Consider the following 16,080-nt stretch of genomic DNA (forward strand, 5'->3'; position numbering starts at 1 on the left):
GAAGAAACTACTCAAATACAGACCTGACACACAAGACACTGCTCGGACACTCTCACACACAACATTACTCACTCACTGATCTGACATACAAGACACTACTCACAAACTGACACGCAGGGCACTACTCAAACACAACACTGATACAAAAGACACTGCTCACACACTGACATAACATACAGAACACTACTAAAACAATAACTTACATAGAGAACACTGAGCTTACACACGGCGAACGTGACTCACAGGACACTTCTCACACACAGATAACTACCAAGATAATGCATCCACTATGTTCGAACATATACAGAATTACAACGGGGACCTAGTTGATTATATTTGTGCGAATCCCCATTTACCTACCAGTAGTTGGTATTTCGAACTTTGCATGCTTTCCCCTCAAAACAGAAAGAACATTTCCGGAATAAATGTAACGGATATTTAACAAAAAAAGATCTGTTCTTCAACAAGAAACACCTTGCATCCTTATGCCAACCAGGGGACCCAGTTGCTTATTCTCGCATGTACTCAACTACCTACTAGAAGGTTATTGGTAAATCGAACTTTGAATGTTTCCCCCTCAAAACAGAAAGTACTTTTCCGGAATCACGCGAATACCCAACCAAATGTCTCCTGGTCGACTTAGGGTGATAGCATTTGATAGAATTCACCCATCTTGCCATATAAACATTTTAAGTTCGAATTACCAACTACCTTGATTCAATTACCAAGGATTAGCTGTTTAAAATTTGGAAATTGCCAATTTCCAAATACAAACAGTAGGTACATTGTAGTGGGTTTTTCGAATATTCAACCACCAACTACCTACCAAAGTGACACTCATTCCGAAGTTGCCTGGAAGGTCCCTGTAATAATATAGGGGTCTGAAGTTGACTGGGACGTCCTTGTGTTACTACAGCAAACTCCTCACAGTGATTACGTCCCTTGGCAGAATTGTAACGCCGTATAATTAAGGGGAGATCGCTGCGTGGAGATTGTTACTACAGGAGTCCGAATATGACTGGGAGGTCCTTGTAATACATGTAATACTCTAGGGGCCCAAAATTGACTGCGAGATCCCTATAATAATATAGGGATCCGAAGTTGACTGCGAAGTCTCTTTAATTGTATAGGGATTCGAAGTACTTATACCATACATTACATTGTTACAACGTGAACGGAACCAATTTACACGCGGAAAGAAAATATAATCATAAACGATTTAATATTGAAAAGCAGTCAAAAGTTGTGTGGACAACTACATACTGAAATGCACTCTTTGTTAAACTAGTTAGCGTTTACGCACATTATTTTACATTTTCGAGCAGTTGTTCTCTTACTCTTCTTTTATATCTGAACATGGTCGAGTGATTAGCACGTAAAGTAGTCATCTATGGAGTACTAGCCACGTGGGCTTAAATCCTGTCGGGACAAGCTGTTGTATCATTGTCCTCATTGCTAAGTACTGGTTGGTTCCAAGAACAGATTCGACAATGTGTCTATAAGCTTATAGCTACATACACAATCTAAATAAAAAAAAACATGTATAAACTTTCCATTCGTTTAAATAGATTATTGATAATTTAGTAAATTATCTTGTATTTCAATTCACCGTAAGAATACCCACCGTAAAAAAGCAGCCTCGAAAAAATATACATGTATATTAGATTCTGTACCAAATAAATGTTACAAAAGATTTCGGGGGAATTTGATAATTCAGATACCCGGGAACTCTATAATCTGTGATAGTAATGTCGAAACTTGTCGTGTTATTCGTATTAACAAAGTTAGCGGCGATTGAATCGTCCTCCCTCGTGAAGAAGATTGCTTTTAGATCTGAATCATCGGGAAGATTGGATGTATGGTCTATCAATTTCGATCCTGGTCGCACAAATTTACTGAAATGTCCCATTGCGTAAAACATAGGCTGTTTATAGAACTCGTCCGTCTGCGCGTTCACAATTACCGGGCTGTCGGCGAAGTTATTTTGCCAGTTTGGCCCTCCTTGCATATTTAGTGCCATGTTCCAATCAACCCAACCGGAAACTCCGTTTTCAATATCTTGCAAAATGTCCGTAAAATATCTCTCGCCACGTTGCCAGTTGCCAAGCAACACTGTATTAGACTTATTTGCTAGATCCTGGACGCAAGCTTCTGTGTTGAGAAGAAAATATTTGTCTCCAAATTGTTTAAATGTATCGTTAAGAACTGAAGGCGGAACGTTCATGTCGTCATACCAATGGACGGCTATTCCGGAAACGTATTTTGCGGCAAAAGGATCATTTAGAACTGTGTCAGCCCATGCTGGCAGATATTTTCTTTCGTCATCTAGAATCATCAGCTTTACGCCACCGAAGCCGTTTTGCTCTAGCGCTGGACCTAATTCATTAGCGATGAAGTTCTTCTGTGACTCAGCATCGAAAGCGAGACACTGATATGGAAACCCGTCGATATTACCGTCATTTGGCTCATTTTGTGCTGTAAGGCCCCACATGTTGAGTCCTAGTTGTTTATATCCTTGTAAAAACTTCACAAAATAGTTCGCCCATGCTTTAGCATATTGTCCATTCGGTCCACCTTTGATAGTACCTTTACCTGTCATATTGTTGTTAGTTTTCATCCAAAATGGCGAACTCCATGGACTTCCAAATAATGTAACATTTCTTTTACTCACTTTCATTGCATCTTTAATAGCAGGAATCTTATACACGAGATCTTCCTCCGCCAGGGCGAATTCCTTCAATTCAAGGTCACCATCTATGTCATCATAAGAATAAACTCGACTTGAAAAATCGCAGCTCGCCATTGGAATTCGTCCCATGGTATACTCGATTCCATTTTGTCCGTAATAAGAATTAATCAAATTAGCTCTGGCTTGAGGTGATAAACTATTCATGTTCATGGTAGCGGAATCAGTAAAGGCACCGCCAAAACCGAGAATTGTTTGCCTGGTGTTGTTTCCCAAGTTAAAGACGTACTTGTTTGGCTGTATCTGGTCGTCCCATGAACCAAGTTGTCGGTCCAGTCTGAGGCCGTCTTTAGTGGTTACAAAAGCGTTAAAGTATGTGAAAAGTAGTCCGCCACCCTCAATCCCGGCATAATCGCAATAAGTTGAGTTACATACGCAAACTGTGGAATCCTGGTCAAATTGTCGTGGAGAGCAGGGTACCTCATCCGCGAGAATTCCGTGCATCAACAATGGAACAAATATGACAACTCTAAACGAGAACAACATTGTGGATTTAAAACATGTCCTGCGATAAAGTATAAGAAGTTTGTATTAATTACCAATATTAAGGAAATAGGTCATTTCTTTATCAGTTTTACATGAAAGTCATTTAGAAAGTATACATGTACTCTACTTATAGAAGGGAGGTAATCTGAGCTGCTTACTTATTTGTGTACATGTTGTGTTGTCGGACTTTGGGGAAATGAATGACTCAGAATTTGATTGGGATCACTTATTCGATTATATATATTTCTATGGTTGTAATAAATTAGGTAAAAGTAATGTTTTGATAATTTTTATATTAAGATGTATTAATTGTTATTTTCACTGAAGCGTGATAACGGACTAATCTGGATAAGAGTGGCTTTTAAAGTTTTTGTGCATCGGTAATACAAGTGGAGAAATTGTAAAGATGTTGTCACTATCGAGTGTGCTGCCCATTTTCGTAGATTTCGTGCTGCTGATAATCCCGCGCGCGTATGGTATCTTGTAGGATTCGATCCCACTCCTCTCAGAGGGCCTGGATGGTGGCTGGCTTAACAGGGTGAGTTGAACTGAACAGAGATGTTAAAAATATGGAGCGGCAGTTAAAACCAGATTTTATTTAATACATGTAATATGTTGAGTTTTCTTGAGTTTATACATGTATATATCTTCTAGTATTTTCCGAATATTTTTGGTAACATCGCTTTATATTTTCTAAACCTGAGACCGTGTATTGTTCTAGTCGAATTTTAAGCTGCTTTTTTATCATGATTTTTATTTTGTGTTTTACATTGTTTTTGTAAGCTATTGTGTTGTTTTTTCTTTTGTATTTTATAAACATGTAGATTTAGCTTATTCTTGGTACAGGCCTTCCTTAAATTCTCTGACAGTAATTTGGAACAAGAACTATATTACTACTCCACGGTAATATTATTGGTTCTATGATGTTATGAACAGTTTTTGGACCTCTCCTCTTTTTGCACCTCGATGTGATCATGGAATCGTTCTCATTGGATATTTTGCAAGCTTCGCAACATATTCTATAATTTTGCTGTTTTTTTTAATCCGTTTTTCCTATCGGTGTAATTGTGCAATGTGTAAACTAGCATAATGTATAATCACCCGAAGCAAATATTGCCTGCTTTTTAAATTTTTCTGTTGACGTCTTATTTGTGATATACAGGCCTCATAACCTCTGATCCCCTTTCTAATTTCCATGTATTGCCTTCCGTTCATTTTGTTTTTTTTATTTTTTCATTCAAGGCACATGCATTCTTTCACTTGTGGACCAAACGCCACTTTTCAGGAAATGGAAATCTGCAGCTGTTTTTAAATTCAAAATGTCACTCACCATTTCAATGTTTGGATGTTGAACTCTGCTTAAACCGGTGCTTTGGGGGGCGCGGACAGTAGCTTGGAATATTCACTATTGTCAATCAAACCGAGGACGCATCATTTTCAATTTTGCTGTGTTTTTTTGTTTTTTTTTTTTGTTTTTTTTGCGTTCTTTGGGGATGCCGTCTATATTACATTAGATGTGAAATATCTTTTCAAAGACAGCCTTGTAATGATTAAGTAATTAGTTTTCAAAACATTACTTTGTTCATGATTTAGTATCTCGTGGCCACGACTTAGCTATCTCGTGGCCACGACATAGTATCTCGTGGCCACGACTTAGTAACTCGTGGCCACGACTTAGTAACTCGTGGCCACGACATAGTATCTCGTGGCCACGACTTAGCTATCTCGTGGCCACGACTTAGTAACTCGTGGCCACGACATAGTATCTCGTGGCCACGAGATAAATAAAAACACACACATGTCACCTTTGTGCCACCGTAAGAAACACAAGATCTTGGCCAAAACATATAAATTTCAGATACGGAAACTAACGAACACAGCCGAATTTTGACACGAGTTACTTTTGTAAATACATGTAAATTATACCAAAGACATAAAATGAGATAAAGACATTGCTCTCATAGTTTATTGAACATTTTATTAGTTCAATGAAAGCTTTAATAGTTCATTAAGAATTTATAGTTCATTGACAGCCTAAATAGTTTATTGGTTATACCATTCAATTTTCATGAAGTCACTTTGTTGCTTCTCCAACAATACATTTTCTAAGAGTAAATGGAGCAGACTTAACGAAGACATATTGTATATCTACGTCAGAAAACCCCGCTCCTTGGATGTGTTTGTCAATCTTTCGATTATAATGACAGCTATACAATAACCAAAGAAATGGAACCAACATTATTCTAATCACCTTACTAAACCACATGTCATTTTCGGAGACATCATGCTCAAGGAATATCAGTTTTCCACCCTAAAAGATAGAACAAAATTATAAATCATATAAAGAATTATCCCGAAATACATATAAAATGTTTAAGAAAGATAATATTATACTTTTGTATGCTGGAAGCTCTATTTATTGGGAATACACATATGGATATTTTGTTGATATTTTTTTTTTTATTTCTAAATATAAACTAAACATTTAAGCTGCCAGTATAAACGAAATAGGGCAATTTTTGCGGTTTTCAGTCATTTTGACGCGTTCTAATTTTTAAACGGGTACCTGCTAAAATGAAATTGGACGTCATAATTTGCTACATCATGTATGAGATTGGACGTCATTCATGTCGTCACGCATGTGTTATTGATCTTTCATACTAGAAATCGCAAATGATTCAAAATATGCTTTTGGAGAAGAAAAGTAAATGTGAGATTATTTTCGTGAGGTACAGTGCACATTTTGGGGACGTGAAAGAACCCAACATCTATAAGTGGTATAACAGGTTCTCTCAGTGACGAGAAAGGGTAAATGAATAACCGCGGAGTGTCTGAAAATTGACGTCATTTACGGAAGAACATATTGGACGCATCAAGAATTATTTTGGTTTATAAACGCAAAACTGTGTCGGAAATTTGGGGAAAATTACAATAGTCATTTAAAGCTCTGCATCGAATCTTTAGGACGAAGAAGAAGTTACCAATGAGAAAGAAAATTAAATAAAATTTAAATATTGCAAAACAATAAATTACTTTTTTTTAAAAACGTTCTTTAACATCAATCAGCTGCGTCCAGACTTCACTAGTTAAAACAAATAAGATACATACTGGCTTGAGAACTCTCATGATTTCATCCAAAGACTTTCCTAAATCGCTAACAACACACATGATAAGTGTGCATATCACTGCGTCGAATGTTTCATTTTCGAACGGCACGTTTTCCGCATACCCTCTTACGAAATGAATCTCCGCTAGCGATGTGTGTGAATTAATTTTATTTTTAACATGCTCTTCGAAAAATGGGTTAGGATCTAAACAAACTAACTTTGAAAGTCGAGGCAGACAATCTACATTTACGGCTGGTCCTGACCCTACATCAAGTATTGTCAAATCCTTATTCATCTTTTTCTTGTGCGACTCCAAAATCTGCGAAAAGTAGTCCTTTTCTTTTGCAAAAGCTTTTAAATGCAATTGCTCGTATTTCTTAATCATCCAGGCATAAAATATCTGAAGAATGTAAAACTTTAGGCCGCTTCTGTAACACCAATAAAATATAATCAAAATTCCACCGACGATTAATGCATTTCCAACTTCAGAAATTTCCATAACTGTTCATTAAAATGTTTACGATTAAGTTAAATAATAATCGATGTAAATGTCATACGCTGTGAGATATGTCTGTATCCAACAATTCGCCAAATGTTACATGTTGTTGTTCTCTATATATCGTCTTTTAAAAACAATAATTGATTTTGATATTATTTTTTTATTGTAATATGTTATTAAAGGTGTATGCTTGTGTTTCACAAAACATAAAGCAAATGAAAACTGTACAATGAAAACGGATTGATATTTTGCACGATCTTACGATATAATAGAAACATTTTAAACGACAAAAAAACCCGTTTCTGAGAAACGTGACCTTGAAATAGATATTTTGCCGGTCATTTCAAGGGCAGATTATATATGTATATTTAATCTCTTTTTTACTATTTGTTTATGGTTTTATTTTAACTTCGATCGGACTACAGAATTTCACGGAGTTCTATCAAACCCTTACAATGTTTCAGTCATCTGCCTTAATAAAGGGACTGATAACACTTGACAGAAATTTGGCATAATTCTAAGTAAAGAAGATAAAATAAACAAACTGCGAACACTATTACTCAATGGGAACTGATTTTTTGCGGTCATTTCAATGAGAGATTACATATATATTTGTACAATCCTTATTTTTTACTATTTGTTAATGTTTTTCATTTCTATTTCAGATCGAACTACAAAATTCCATAGAGCTCCATTAAACCCTCAGTGTTTCCGTCATCTGTTTAAGTAAAGGAACTAAAAACTCGTTTAGAAATTTGGCATAGATATAAGTAAAGAAGATAAAATAAACAAATGAGTAATTATGAATTCTTGCACTACGAGTATAACTCAAAGGGAAGTAAGCTACAATCCTATCAATTATCTCCCCTTGATATTAGCTTTTTTTTTCAAATTCAAAGGCAGACAACTCACAGGCGAGGTCGGTGGCTCACGTTTGTCTTTCGCCTTAAATATATTTTGTTGTCATATTCTAAGATCATTTTAAGTTTAAATTTAAATTCATTTTCACAGTTTTCACCATGTTATGTTTATATAAAACCGTAGCATATGCCTTTAAAAGTAAAATGAGCTGCCTCGTTGACAGATTGTGTGTGAATATATATAGATAAAAGTGCATGTTAAAACAAGAAGGCAGTTATGCATGTATTCTGTTAGCTTTATTTAGGATTCATCATATTATAAGGTATGAAAATGAATCCAAATTAATTTTGCTTATTGTAAGCTTCGCCAAACTCACGGAACTAGTCAAATTGATAATTTTACCATTGTCATTGGAAAGGAAACATAGGATGGAGTCTAATGAAATATTGTTTCAAACAAGGGTTTTTTGTGCAAAAGTTATATGTCTTTTACAGTTATTATATTTGTTTATTGTCCTATATTTGATTTACTTTTACAGGCTGTGTTGTGGTATCCGTTTAATGCTTTATACTCAGTAAATACATCAACGCACAGTGTCATCCTGAATCCTTCTAAGAACTGGGTCAGGGGGACAACCGAATATGGATTACTAGGTGACCCCTGCCATAGAATTTTATTATGAATGGTCTCTCCATCGCGAGAAAAGCAAATGGCGGTTTGCCTCATGTATTGCTTTTCTGGAATGGCATTGCCTCTGACAATATCAAGTTCCGTGGCAGCGTTATTACAAAGACTAAACTGATCTTGAGAAAGATTTCCTTGATATTGTGTTAGCACTTTACAAAATCTTGTCTTTTGTCTTTCAAGATTAGTACAATTACATTGTTTACCTTTGTTATCAGATTTTATTTATTTGTACTCAAACTTGGCCAACACCTAAACCGTATATTCTACGATACTTCCGTGAATATTTAGGAGAAGTATTTCATTTACTAACACAATTTTATGGGAATTAATTCACAACACAAGACGGTCTTGAAAGCATATAAAAACATATTTAATATGTATGCTTATTTTCTTTTCTATTTTTTCTGCTTTCAATTCTTGACATTATTTTGTAAAAAAAAATACTGACCCTGTCAGCCAAAAAAAAAATGAAATAAATAACACCATCATATCAAACAACTATCTTCTTAAGACCGGTTTGCATTCTTTATCTGAAAATACACAAATTGTTAAAATAATTAAAACGCGTTTCAACTGAAAAACTTAAATCTACAATATAATGAATTAAACATTGATAATTTTAGGTCAATAATTATCTAGATAAAAAAATTCTTTTAACGTAATGAAATTGTGATAAAACTTTACAGTATTTTTAAAAGGTCGTTGATTCCACTTGAGTGTCTGAAATAATGCACGGAGTGCAACTGAGACCTGCTTTGCGAAATACCGGATGTGACATTACAACTTCTTTAAATCTCGGGTTCATCTTCACAAATTCACAGTTTAATTTCATGAATTCAGGTTTTCGGCATACAGAATTCGTAAGATGAAATCATGAATTCGTGAAGTTGAAATCGTGAATTTGTGAAGTTGAAATCGTGAATTTGTGAAGTTGAAATCGTGAATTTGTGAAGTTGAAATCGTGAATTTGTGAAGCTGAAATCGTGATTTGATGAAGTTGAAATCGTGATTTGATGAAGTTGAAATTGAGAAGTTTAAAACAGTAATTCGCTGAGTTGAATTCGTTAAGGTTGAAATTGTGAGTTCATGAAGTTGAAATCGTGATTTGATGAAGTTGGAATCGTGAATTTTTGAAGTTGAAATCGGGAAATAGAAATAATGTAATCGTGAATCCCGTAGGTTGAAGATGTGAATTCACGAAGTTAAGATTGTGAATTCAAAGAGGATGAATTCGGGACTTTATTAAATTAAAATGACCCAAACGGTCTTTCGTATTTCATGTAAGTAACAGTTTCGGTGTGACTTAAGGCCTGACGAGAGAATAGGGGGAAAGATACCTGTCTTTTTATGGCTGCTCCATTTAAACTGCTGCTATCGTATTGTGGCTTTTCGATCCAGACTTTCTGGCATGGAATGTTCTGTAAACGTAACAGTATTGCAAAATTATTTTTTTCATGCACAAACAAGAATAAAATTTGGCCATATCGCAATAATAGGATACACACTTTCATTGAAACGATTGACTATCAATATTATCTATTTCGCAATTATACTCACATTTAACCCCCAACCTCTCAAAAACTATCATCCCCTCACCCCTTATCCTACCTTTTTTCCTTTTCGCCCTTTATAAAAAAGTGTATGGATTGAAACAATAAAGGATTCATTTCTTTTTATTTTCAAGACGAAAAAACAGAAATTTTCGGAAATAGCGTTATTCTAAAAAATTAGAGACAAATGAAATGTATGTTTTATATCTTTGACAAGCTTTTTGAATACTTGATAAAACCGCGGTTTCTGATCATAATAAACTGCGCATGTGCGAAATATTACTTCCGTTGGAAAGGATGCTTTTTAAATGTTAAAAGACGTGTATAAACGAACCTGAGCAATGACAAACTTGTATGATCGACATGTCTGATAGTAAAGTTGGTGGGCAAGTTTTCTCATATTTGTATCACTGTAAAATATAAACGAAATAAACAGAGAATTTTGAGATAAACATCGTGTTGTGATGACATACAGGTTATTAAGATTTTAGGACTTGTTTGAGCATTAACAGTGAGGCTCGTGAAAACGAAGAGTAATTCATTTTGAAATATAATTTTGTGTAAGTAAATTGATCAAATATTTCACATTTAGTAAAAGAACTTCAACTCCTGTGGGGGACATCATACATTTTTTGCAGTCTGACAAAGTTGTAAATTGTCGGCTGCTCACGTTAACGTGTTTTTAATATTGCGGTCCGAATTCAAAGTCCATTTCACAAAGTAAGCAGCTTAAAGATTACCACAATTCAAATACTAGTAATAAATACAGTGTAAAATTAAATATATCACGTGATACACATGTTAACTTACCTTATAACCTGTTTATTGTCAGTCATCATAACTCTAATTCTATCTACCATCATATCAACAATGTCAGCTTCCATATCTCGAGCAATCTAAATAAGAAAATAAACATCCACTCAATTTTAAGATAATTAGCATTTCTTGTCTTTCTTTTTTATCACAAGAATTAAAAAAAAAAACGGTTATATATCAAAAACATAGTTTTAAGTTTTTTTTAAATTTAATTCATTCATTCGTTCGTTCGTTCGTACGTTCGTTCGTTCGTTCGTTCGTCCGTCCGTCCGTCCGTCCGTCCGTCCATCCATCCATCCATCCATCCATCCATTCATTCATTCATTCATTCATTTATCCATTAATTCATTCATTTATTTATTCATTCATTCATTCATTCATTCATTCATTCATTCATTCATTTATCCATTAATTCATTCATTTATTTATTTAATTAATTAATTCATTCATTCATTCATTCATTTAGTTAAAAAGAAGTGAGAACATACCTTATTAATTTTCTCTCTTAAGCTTATTTCAGCTAGGAATTTTGTCTCAAACTCTCCGAGAAATTGTTCGTGAACAAGCTTTCTCTTCTCTAGAAATACTTGCATAAGCTACAGAAAAAAAGATAGAATATATGATGATTAGAGTTATTTGATGTTTCTGCAAATGAAATAGAGAGTAATATATAATTAAAAAATTATTTTTGTATTGCTTTAAATGAAACTTATTTTATCATTATACAACCAAGAATATACAAATGTACATGAATACATGAGTATCACCGGAAGTGACGACAATAAATGTCCCCTTAAAGTGATGTTTACAGAATAATTTTCATTTTATAATTGTATAATGTCTAGAAAGACACATACCTTAATGGCAGCGGTTCTTGGTTTCTTTTCATCTTCGTTATATCTAAGAGCGGATTTTTGTGTTTCTAGAGAAAGTTTGCATTCGTCTAGTTTGTCTTTGGATTTCCAACATTTCTATAAACAAACCAATATCAAAATGTTTGAAACAAGAGAAAACATAAATAGAATGAATAATATTCATAGTAATATTTTACACGGAACAAACAAAACAAAGAAAAAAGAACCTTTGAATCTAATTAGTTGCAATTTCTATATAATATTATTATTATATCATTTTCGGTGTATGTTTCCCCGACGACCCCTTTCAATAGAAAACCGTTCATATTTCAAAACGATGGAATTTGGTTATTTCGTTGTATAAAACAGAATGTGTTTTCCTAATGCATGTACTTAATTTTAATATCTCCAAAAATGTATTCAGTTTTATTGCCAATAGTTTTAGCGTCTTTTGAAACAATTCCGTGTGTGTGAAAAAAGAAAAATATCATTTTATATTGATCAGGAGATAATGATTTTCAAAAGAACTTATACCAAAATAATGTTAATTTACCATTCTAGCGTCTCTGAGGGCTAGCAGCGCCTTCTCGTGTCTCTTTATTAACTCTACCAACGTCTGTTTCCGTTCTCTTAACTTGACTTTGGTCTCTGATGAAAATCTATGAAAACAAAAAAAAAAATACTTGAATAAGGACAATTCGAATTCGATTTGTAGACGCATACATTGAGTACAGTGGTGGCAGAATGTTTATAATTACAAATTAGTAGCAATATATTTAGTGCTAAAGAAAGAAAGAAAGAAATAAAGAAAGAAGGCGACATTTCTTACAATGTATATCTGAACTCGTCATTTGTAAGAAGGTTATAATCTGCACGTGATTTCTTGAGGACAGAATTTCTCAAAGTACGGAGGACATTTGTAAGTCTGTTGCCTATATATAGAAAGAGAAGGAAATATAGAAGATAAGAAAGAAAAGTGAAAGAAAAAGAAACAATTACACGAGGGCATATTACAAAACGAGAAATCTGTGTAGCAGACGACATTCACAGACGCTGTAACTGCAGGCGAAAGTATATGAAGCAGAAACCAGTTATCACAAATAAATTGACTAATGAGAAACTGACATTAGATTAAAGGAATAGAGAACAGTAGAGCGATGTATGCTTTGCACTGCCATAGAGCTATGTCATAGCAGACGACATTCTTGAACGCTGTAAATACAGACGACATGATAAAAAGCAGAAACAAGCTATCACGTCTAAGTATATATCGCATTAGACAAATAAATTTACTTGATGAAACAGACATTAGATTAAATGATTACAATGTAGTTCATTTAAATATACATGTATGATTGCTTTGAATGAAAATTATTGGTTTCACAAAAAAAGATGGAATGAAAAAAACATCAGAATTTCACCACTATATATAGTAAAGACGAGTTATGAACAAAGATCGAAGACATTGCACAAAATAATCTTTCATAAATCGAAATAAAAATACAAAAGTTAAAAGAAATTAGACTAACCTCGCACTGTTTTTATCTTTTTTGATACGTGTTCCATGTTTGGAACATATCCCGTTACGGCAGAAAACTTTTCAATGTTTGAAAACCTGAAAAGGAAAACGAAAATAAAAATGAATTGACAGGACTGTTTATAAATGTTTTCTTTTGTTTTGTTTCATTAAAACTTGCATTTTAATATCATGTCATGTACATGTAAAATTGGCCATAGTGTTCATTGTATACGAGTATTAAGCACATTTGTCAAAGATTGAGACAAATGTACAGACTTATCGGGAGTCGAACTCATCTTTGTGTGGTTTCTTAAAAAAATATTGATGATATCTTATTGAAAAGGATCTTTGGGCTTAAAAATACCTTGCTGGATGAATTTTAAAAAGTATTGCTCTGATAGCTAACTATAGCACGAACTCTATATAACCAAAAAGGAAACACATATTTTTATATATTTTCTGTTATTTCAGTGGTGAAAACTATCAGATTTACTGAGTTATTGATGCACAAAGACGCACGTGTGTTTATATAATGTTTCTCATTGACTAGATTTAATCGAAGATCTATAGAGATATATATATAACAAATCAGGCTAAAACGATTGTGTTATATTTAGCAAACTGATATTTAGCAAATTAGCATAATATAATAATTGATAGGACTTTGTTATCTTTATGCCACAGCAAGATTAAATCTATTTAATAACCCTTTAATATACAAGCAGATAGCCTAGTCAATTATTTATATAAAATTGTACATTTTTTCACAAATAAAAGTAAATATATTTACATTTCCATATCTTTTGTCAACGTAGACACTTTAGGAATCAATATCGTCTCCATGTCCATGATAAAATCGATGAATTTCCGATAAAAATTCGCTGATGAAGTTGTGTGTATGCAATCGCTTAGTTGATGCTAACGCTACTGTAACGTCGCTTAGAAACGACGTCAACGTTTCATTAATAACGTTCAAACTCTCGCAAAACGGGAAATTAAATTTCATCGTTTTAGCGTAATAAAACCGGTAGAAATTGTTAATATTTTAAGTATTTGTTTTTAAATAAGACTTAATCAATTAAGGGAGTACAGAGATATTGTGTGTCTTAAAAATAAAATTAAATAAAACCAAAAAACAAAAATGCCGCATAACGGAACTGACGTCATAATGACATGACGTTTAAATTGCCTATCGGGATATCATAATTGTAAACGGTGCGCCATTATTTTTCAAAACTTGAGAACATTAAACATATGAATCTTGTTAACGTATACTTGCAAGATATAGAGGATAATATGAAAAAGGCAAAGCTTCAAAGCGAGCTAGATTTTCTTTTACCGTAAAATAGTTTAAAATAATCGTTCATTTTTATTTTACATTTTCCGTTTTAATATTGTCATTCAGTATTTTATACACTGCTTCAGTTTATTCTGGCTCCCCCTTTATATAATGGTTCATAATTATACAAGTAAAATGGTTACCTGCGGGTAACATTTTTAAAAATATAAAGATATTTCATTTAACTATTTTAAACATTTATTGGGGGGGGGGGGAATAAACGTTTGTTGACAATAATAAGCTCTCTGGAGACTTGTGGCCGTTGAAGACCGGAGACCGGAGAAAGTCGAAAATAAAACAATTATTTCTTTTTAAGAAAATGATTAAATACCATGGTATGAATAATTCCATGTAAAAAAGGGGAAACACACACGTGCACGCAGAAAATATCACTATTTATTATGGCAGCTGCCACTAAGAATGTTTTAATTTTGTAGATATTTCACTGTAAACAATTTATTGTTTACACATGTAGATATTAAAGAAACATTGATAATTTTCAAATACATCATGCCAGTTTTTTCACCTTAAATGGTATAATAATTATAGTAAATTAGAAATATCACGTAATAGTTTTATGTTCTTAATTAGGTGTATTTCGGACTAATTCCCTAGAGGTAAATCCGTAACCTACCGGGCAAACGGTTTCGAAAAGGTCAATTAACCAATCATGTACTGTTCACAGATCACATGCTCCTCCATGTACCGAAAATAGGTCACGTGCTCCTCCATGCCTCAAAAATTAAACGCGTACCAATACCCTGCAGGCTTCGATCCGCAGGGAATAAGTGCGCAGGACACCAGTGTACGCTTCCGTTTTAAATCAGAGTACATCGTTATCTTGTAATTCGAAAAGTTGCGATGTGTCGGTACTTCGTACGAAAGTTTTCAAAACCATCACTAAGCAGGTACTCGCGTTACCTTAAAGCTCGCTTTGCGAGCAGGCCCTTCGGGCCAGCTCGTCGAGCTCGCTATTAAAATAAAATGAGTGTAAGTTCAATACTGAATTTATTGAACGAGTTGAATAAAATTATATCATGCAAACCTCAGGCGAGTTCAATAAATTCAGTTATGAACTAATATAATATTCTATTTATCACATAGTCAAAATAAGGCCGGTTTAAAGTAAAAAAAAAAAGTGGCCGTGCAATACCATTTTTATGGAGTCGCAAAATCGGCACGTGTATGTGATAAAGAATATACACGTGATATACGTTCATGAAACATGTTGTTAGATCTACGTTATATAAGCAATTTTGAAAATTAATTTTTTAAAGAAAACAGGCTCATTATGATGGCCATATAATTGTTGTACATTTAATATAAAAATCTTAAATGAAATATACTTCTATATGCTCGCATAATATATTTTTATTCAACTGTTCAATAAATTCAGTATTAAACTAAAACTCACTCAATATCCTCTATACATTTTTTATAATGCCTGCTTATTATTAAGCCAGTTTTACACACCACTTACTGACAGATCCAAAATACGTAAATCAACAAGGTACATTGTTCTAATTACCAGTTTTCATATACATGTTTATTATATACTTACAAATGAAATATTGAGAAATATTGATGAAATAAAATGCGTATTTTCATTTTCCGTA

General features: G+C 33.6%; 3 protein-coding genes across 3 annotated transcripts; all 3 read right to left on the reverse strand.

Annotated features, from left to right (window-relative positions):
- Positions 1-1,126: 1,126 nt before the first annotated feature.
- Positions 1,127-4,583, reverse strand: LOC132727905 (lysosomal acid glucosylceramidase-like). The gene has a single exon (XM_060713502.1). It carries the CDS (start codon positions 3,230-3,232, stop codon positions 1,661-1,663), a length of 1,572 nt encoding a protein of 523 aa, XP_060569485.1. The 5' UTR covers positions 3,233-4,583; the 3' UTR covers positions 1,127-1,660.
- A 353-nt stretch (positions 4,584-4,936) lies between these two features.
- Positions 4,937-6,936, reverse strand: LOC132727906 (thiol S-methyltransferase TMT1B-like). Its single transcript, XM_060713503.1, has 2 exons — positions 6,341-6,936; positions 4,937-5,543 (listed from the first exon to the last, which is right to left on the reverse strand). Exons 1-2 carry the CDS (start codon positions 6,836-6,838, stop codon positions 5,307-5,309), a joined length of 735 nt encoding a protein of 244 aa, XP_060569486.1. The 5' UTR covers positions 6,839-6,936; the 3' UTR covers positions 4,937-5,306.
- Positions 6,937-8,778: 1,842 nt separating this feature from the next.
- LOC132727909 (uncharacterized) lies at positions 8,779-14,043 on the reverse strand. The gene is made up of 10 exons (XM_060713504.1): positions 13,916-14,043; positions 13,136-13,221; positions 12,436-12,538; positions 12,160-12,265; positions 11,610-11,723; positions 11,241-11,348; positions 10,747-10,832; positions 10,271-10,346; positions 9,724-9,804; positions 8,779-8,916 (listed from the first exon to the last, which is right to left on the reverse strand). Exons 1-10 carry the CDS (start codon positions 13,972-13,974, stop codon positions 8,893-8,895), a joined length of 843 nt encoding a protein of 280 aa, XP_060569487.1. The 5' UTR covers positions 13,975-14,043; the 3' UTR covers positions 8,779-8,892.
- Between the last annotated feature and the right edge of the window lie 2,037 nt (positions 14,044-16,080).

The sequence above is a fragment of the Ruditapes philippinarum genome, unplaced genomic scaffold (genome assembly GCF_026571515.1).
Source record: "Ruditapes philippinarum isolate M1 unplaced genomic scaffold, ASM2657151v2 ctg11534_1_1_1_1, whole genome shotgun sequence".
In the NCBI taxonomy this organism is placed as follows: domain Eukaryota; kingdom Metazoa; phylum Mollusca; class Bivalvia; order Venerida; family Veneridae; genus Ruditapes; species Ruditapes philippinarum.

Coding starts and splice junctions, on each gene's coding strand:
- LOC132727905 (XM_060713502.1), bottom strand. CDS start 3,232: ATGTTGTTCTCGTTTAGAGTTGTCATATTTGTTCCATTGTTGATGCAC.
- LOC132727906 (XM_060713503.1), bottom strand. CDS start 6,838: ATGGAAATTTCTGAAGTTGGAAATGCATTAATCGTCGGTGGAATTTTG. Junction 5,544..6,340: donor TCATGAGAGTTCTCAAGCCA/GTATGTATCTTA, acceptor TCTATCTTTTAG/GGTGGAAAACTGATATTCCT.
- LOC132727909 (XM_060713504.1), bottom strand. CDS start 13,974: ATGGACATGGAGACGATATTGATTCCTAAAGTGTCTACGTTGACAAAA. Junction 12,266..12,435: donor GACGAGTTCAGATATACATT/GTAAGAAATGTC, acceptor TTGTTTTCATAG/ATTTTCATCAGAGACCAAAG. Junction 11,724..12,159: donor CCCTCAGAGACGCTAGAATG/GTAAATTAACAT, acceptor GTTTGTTTATAG/AAATGTTGGAAATCCAAAGA.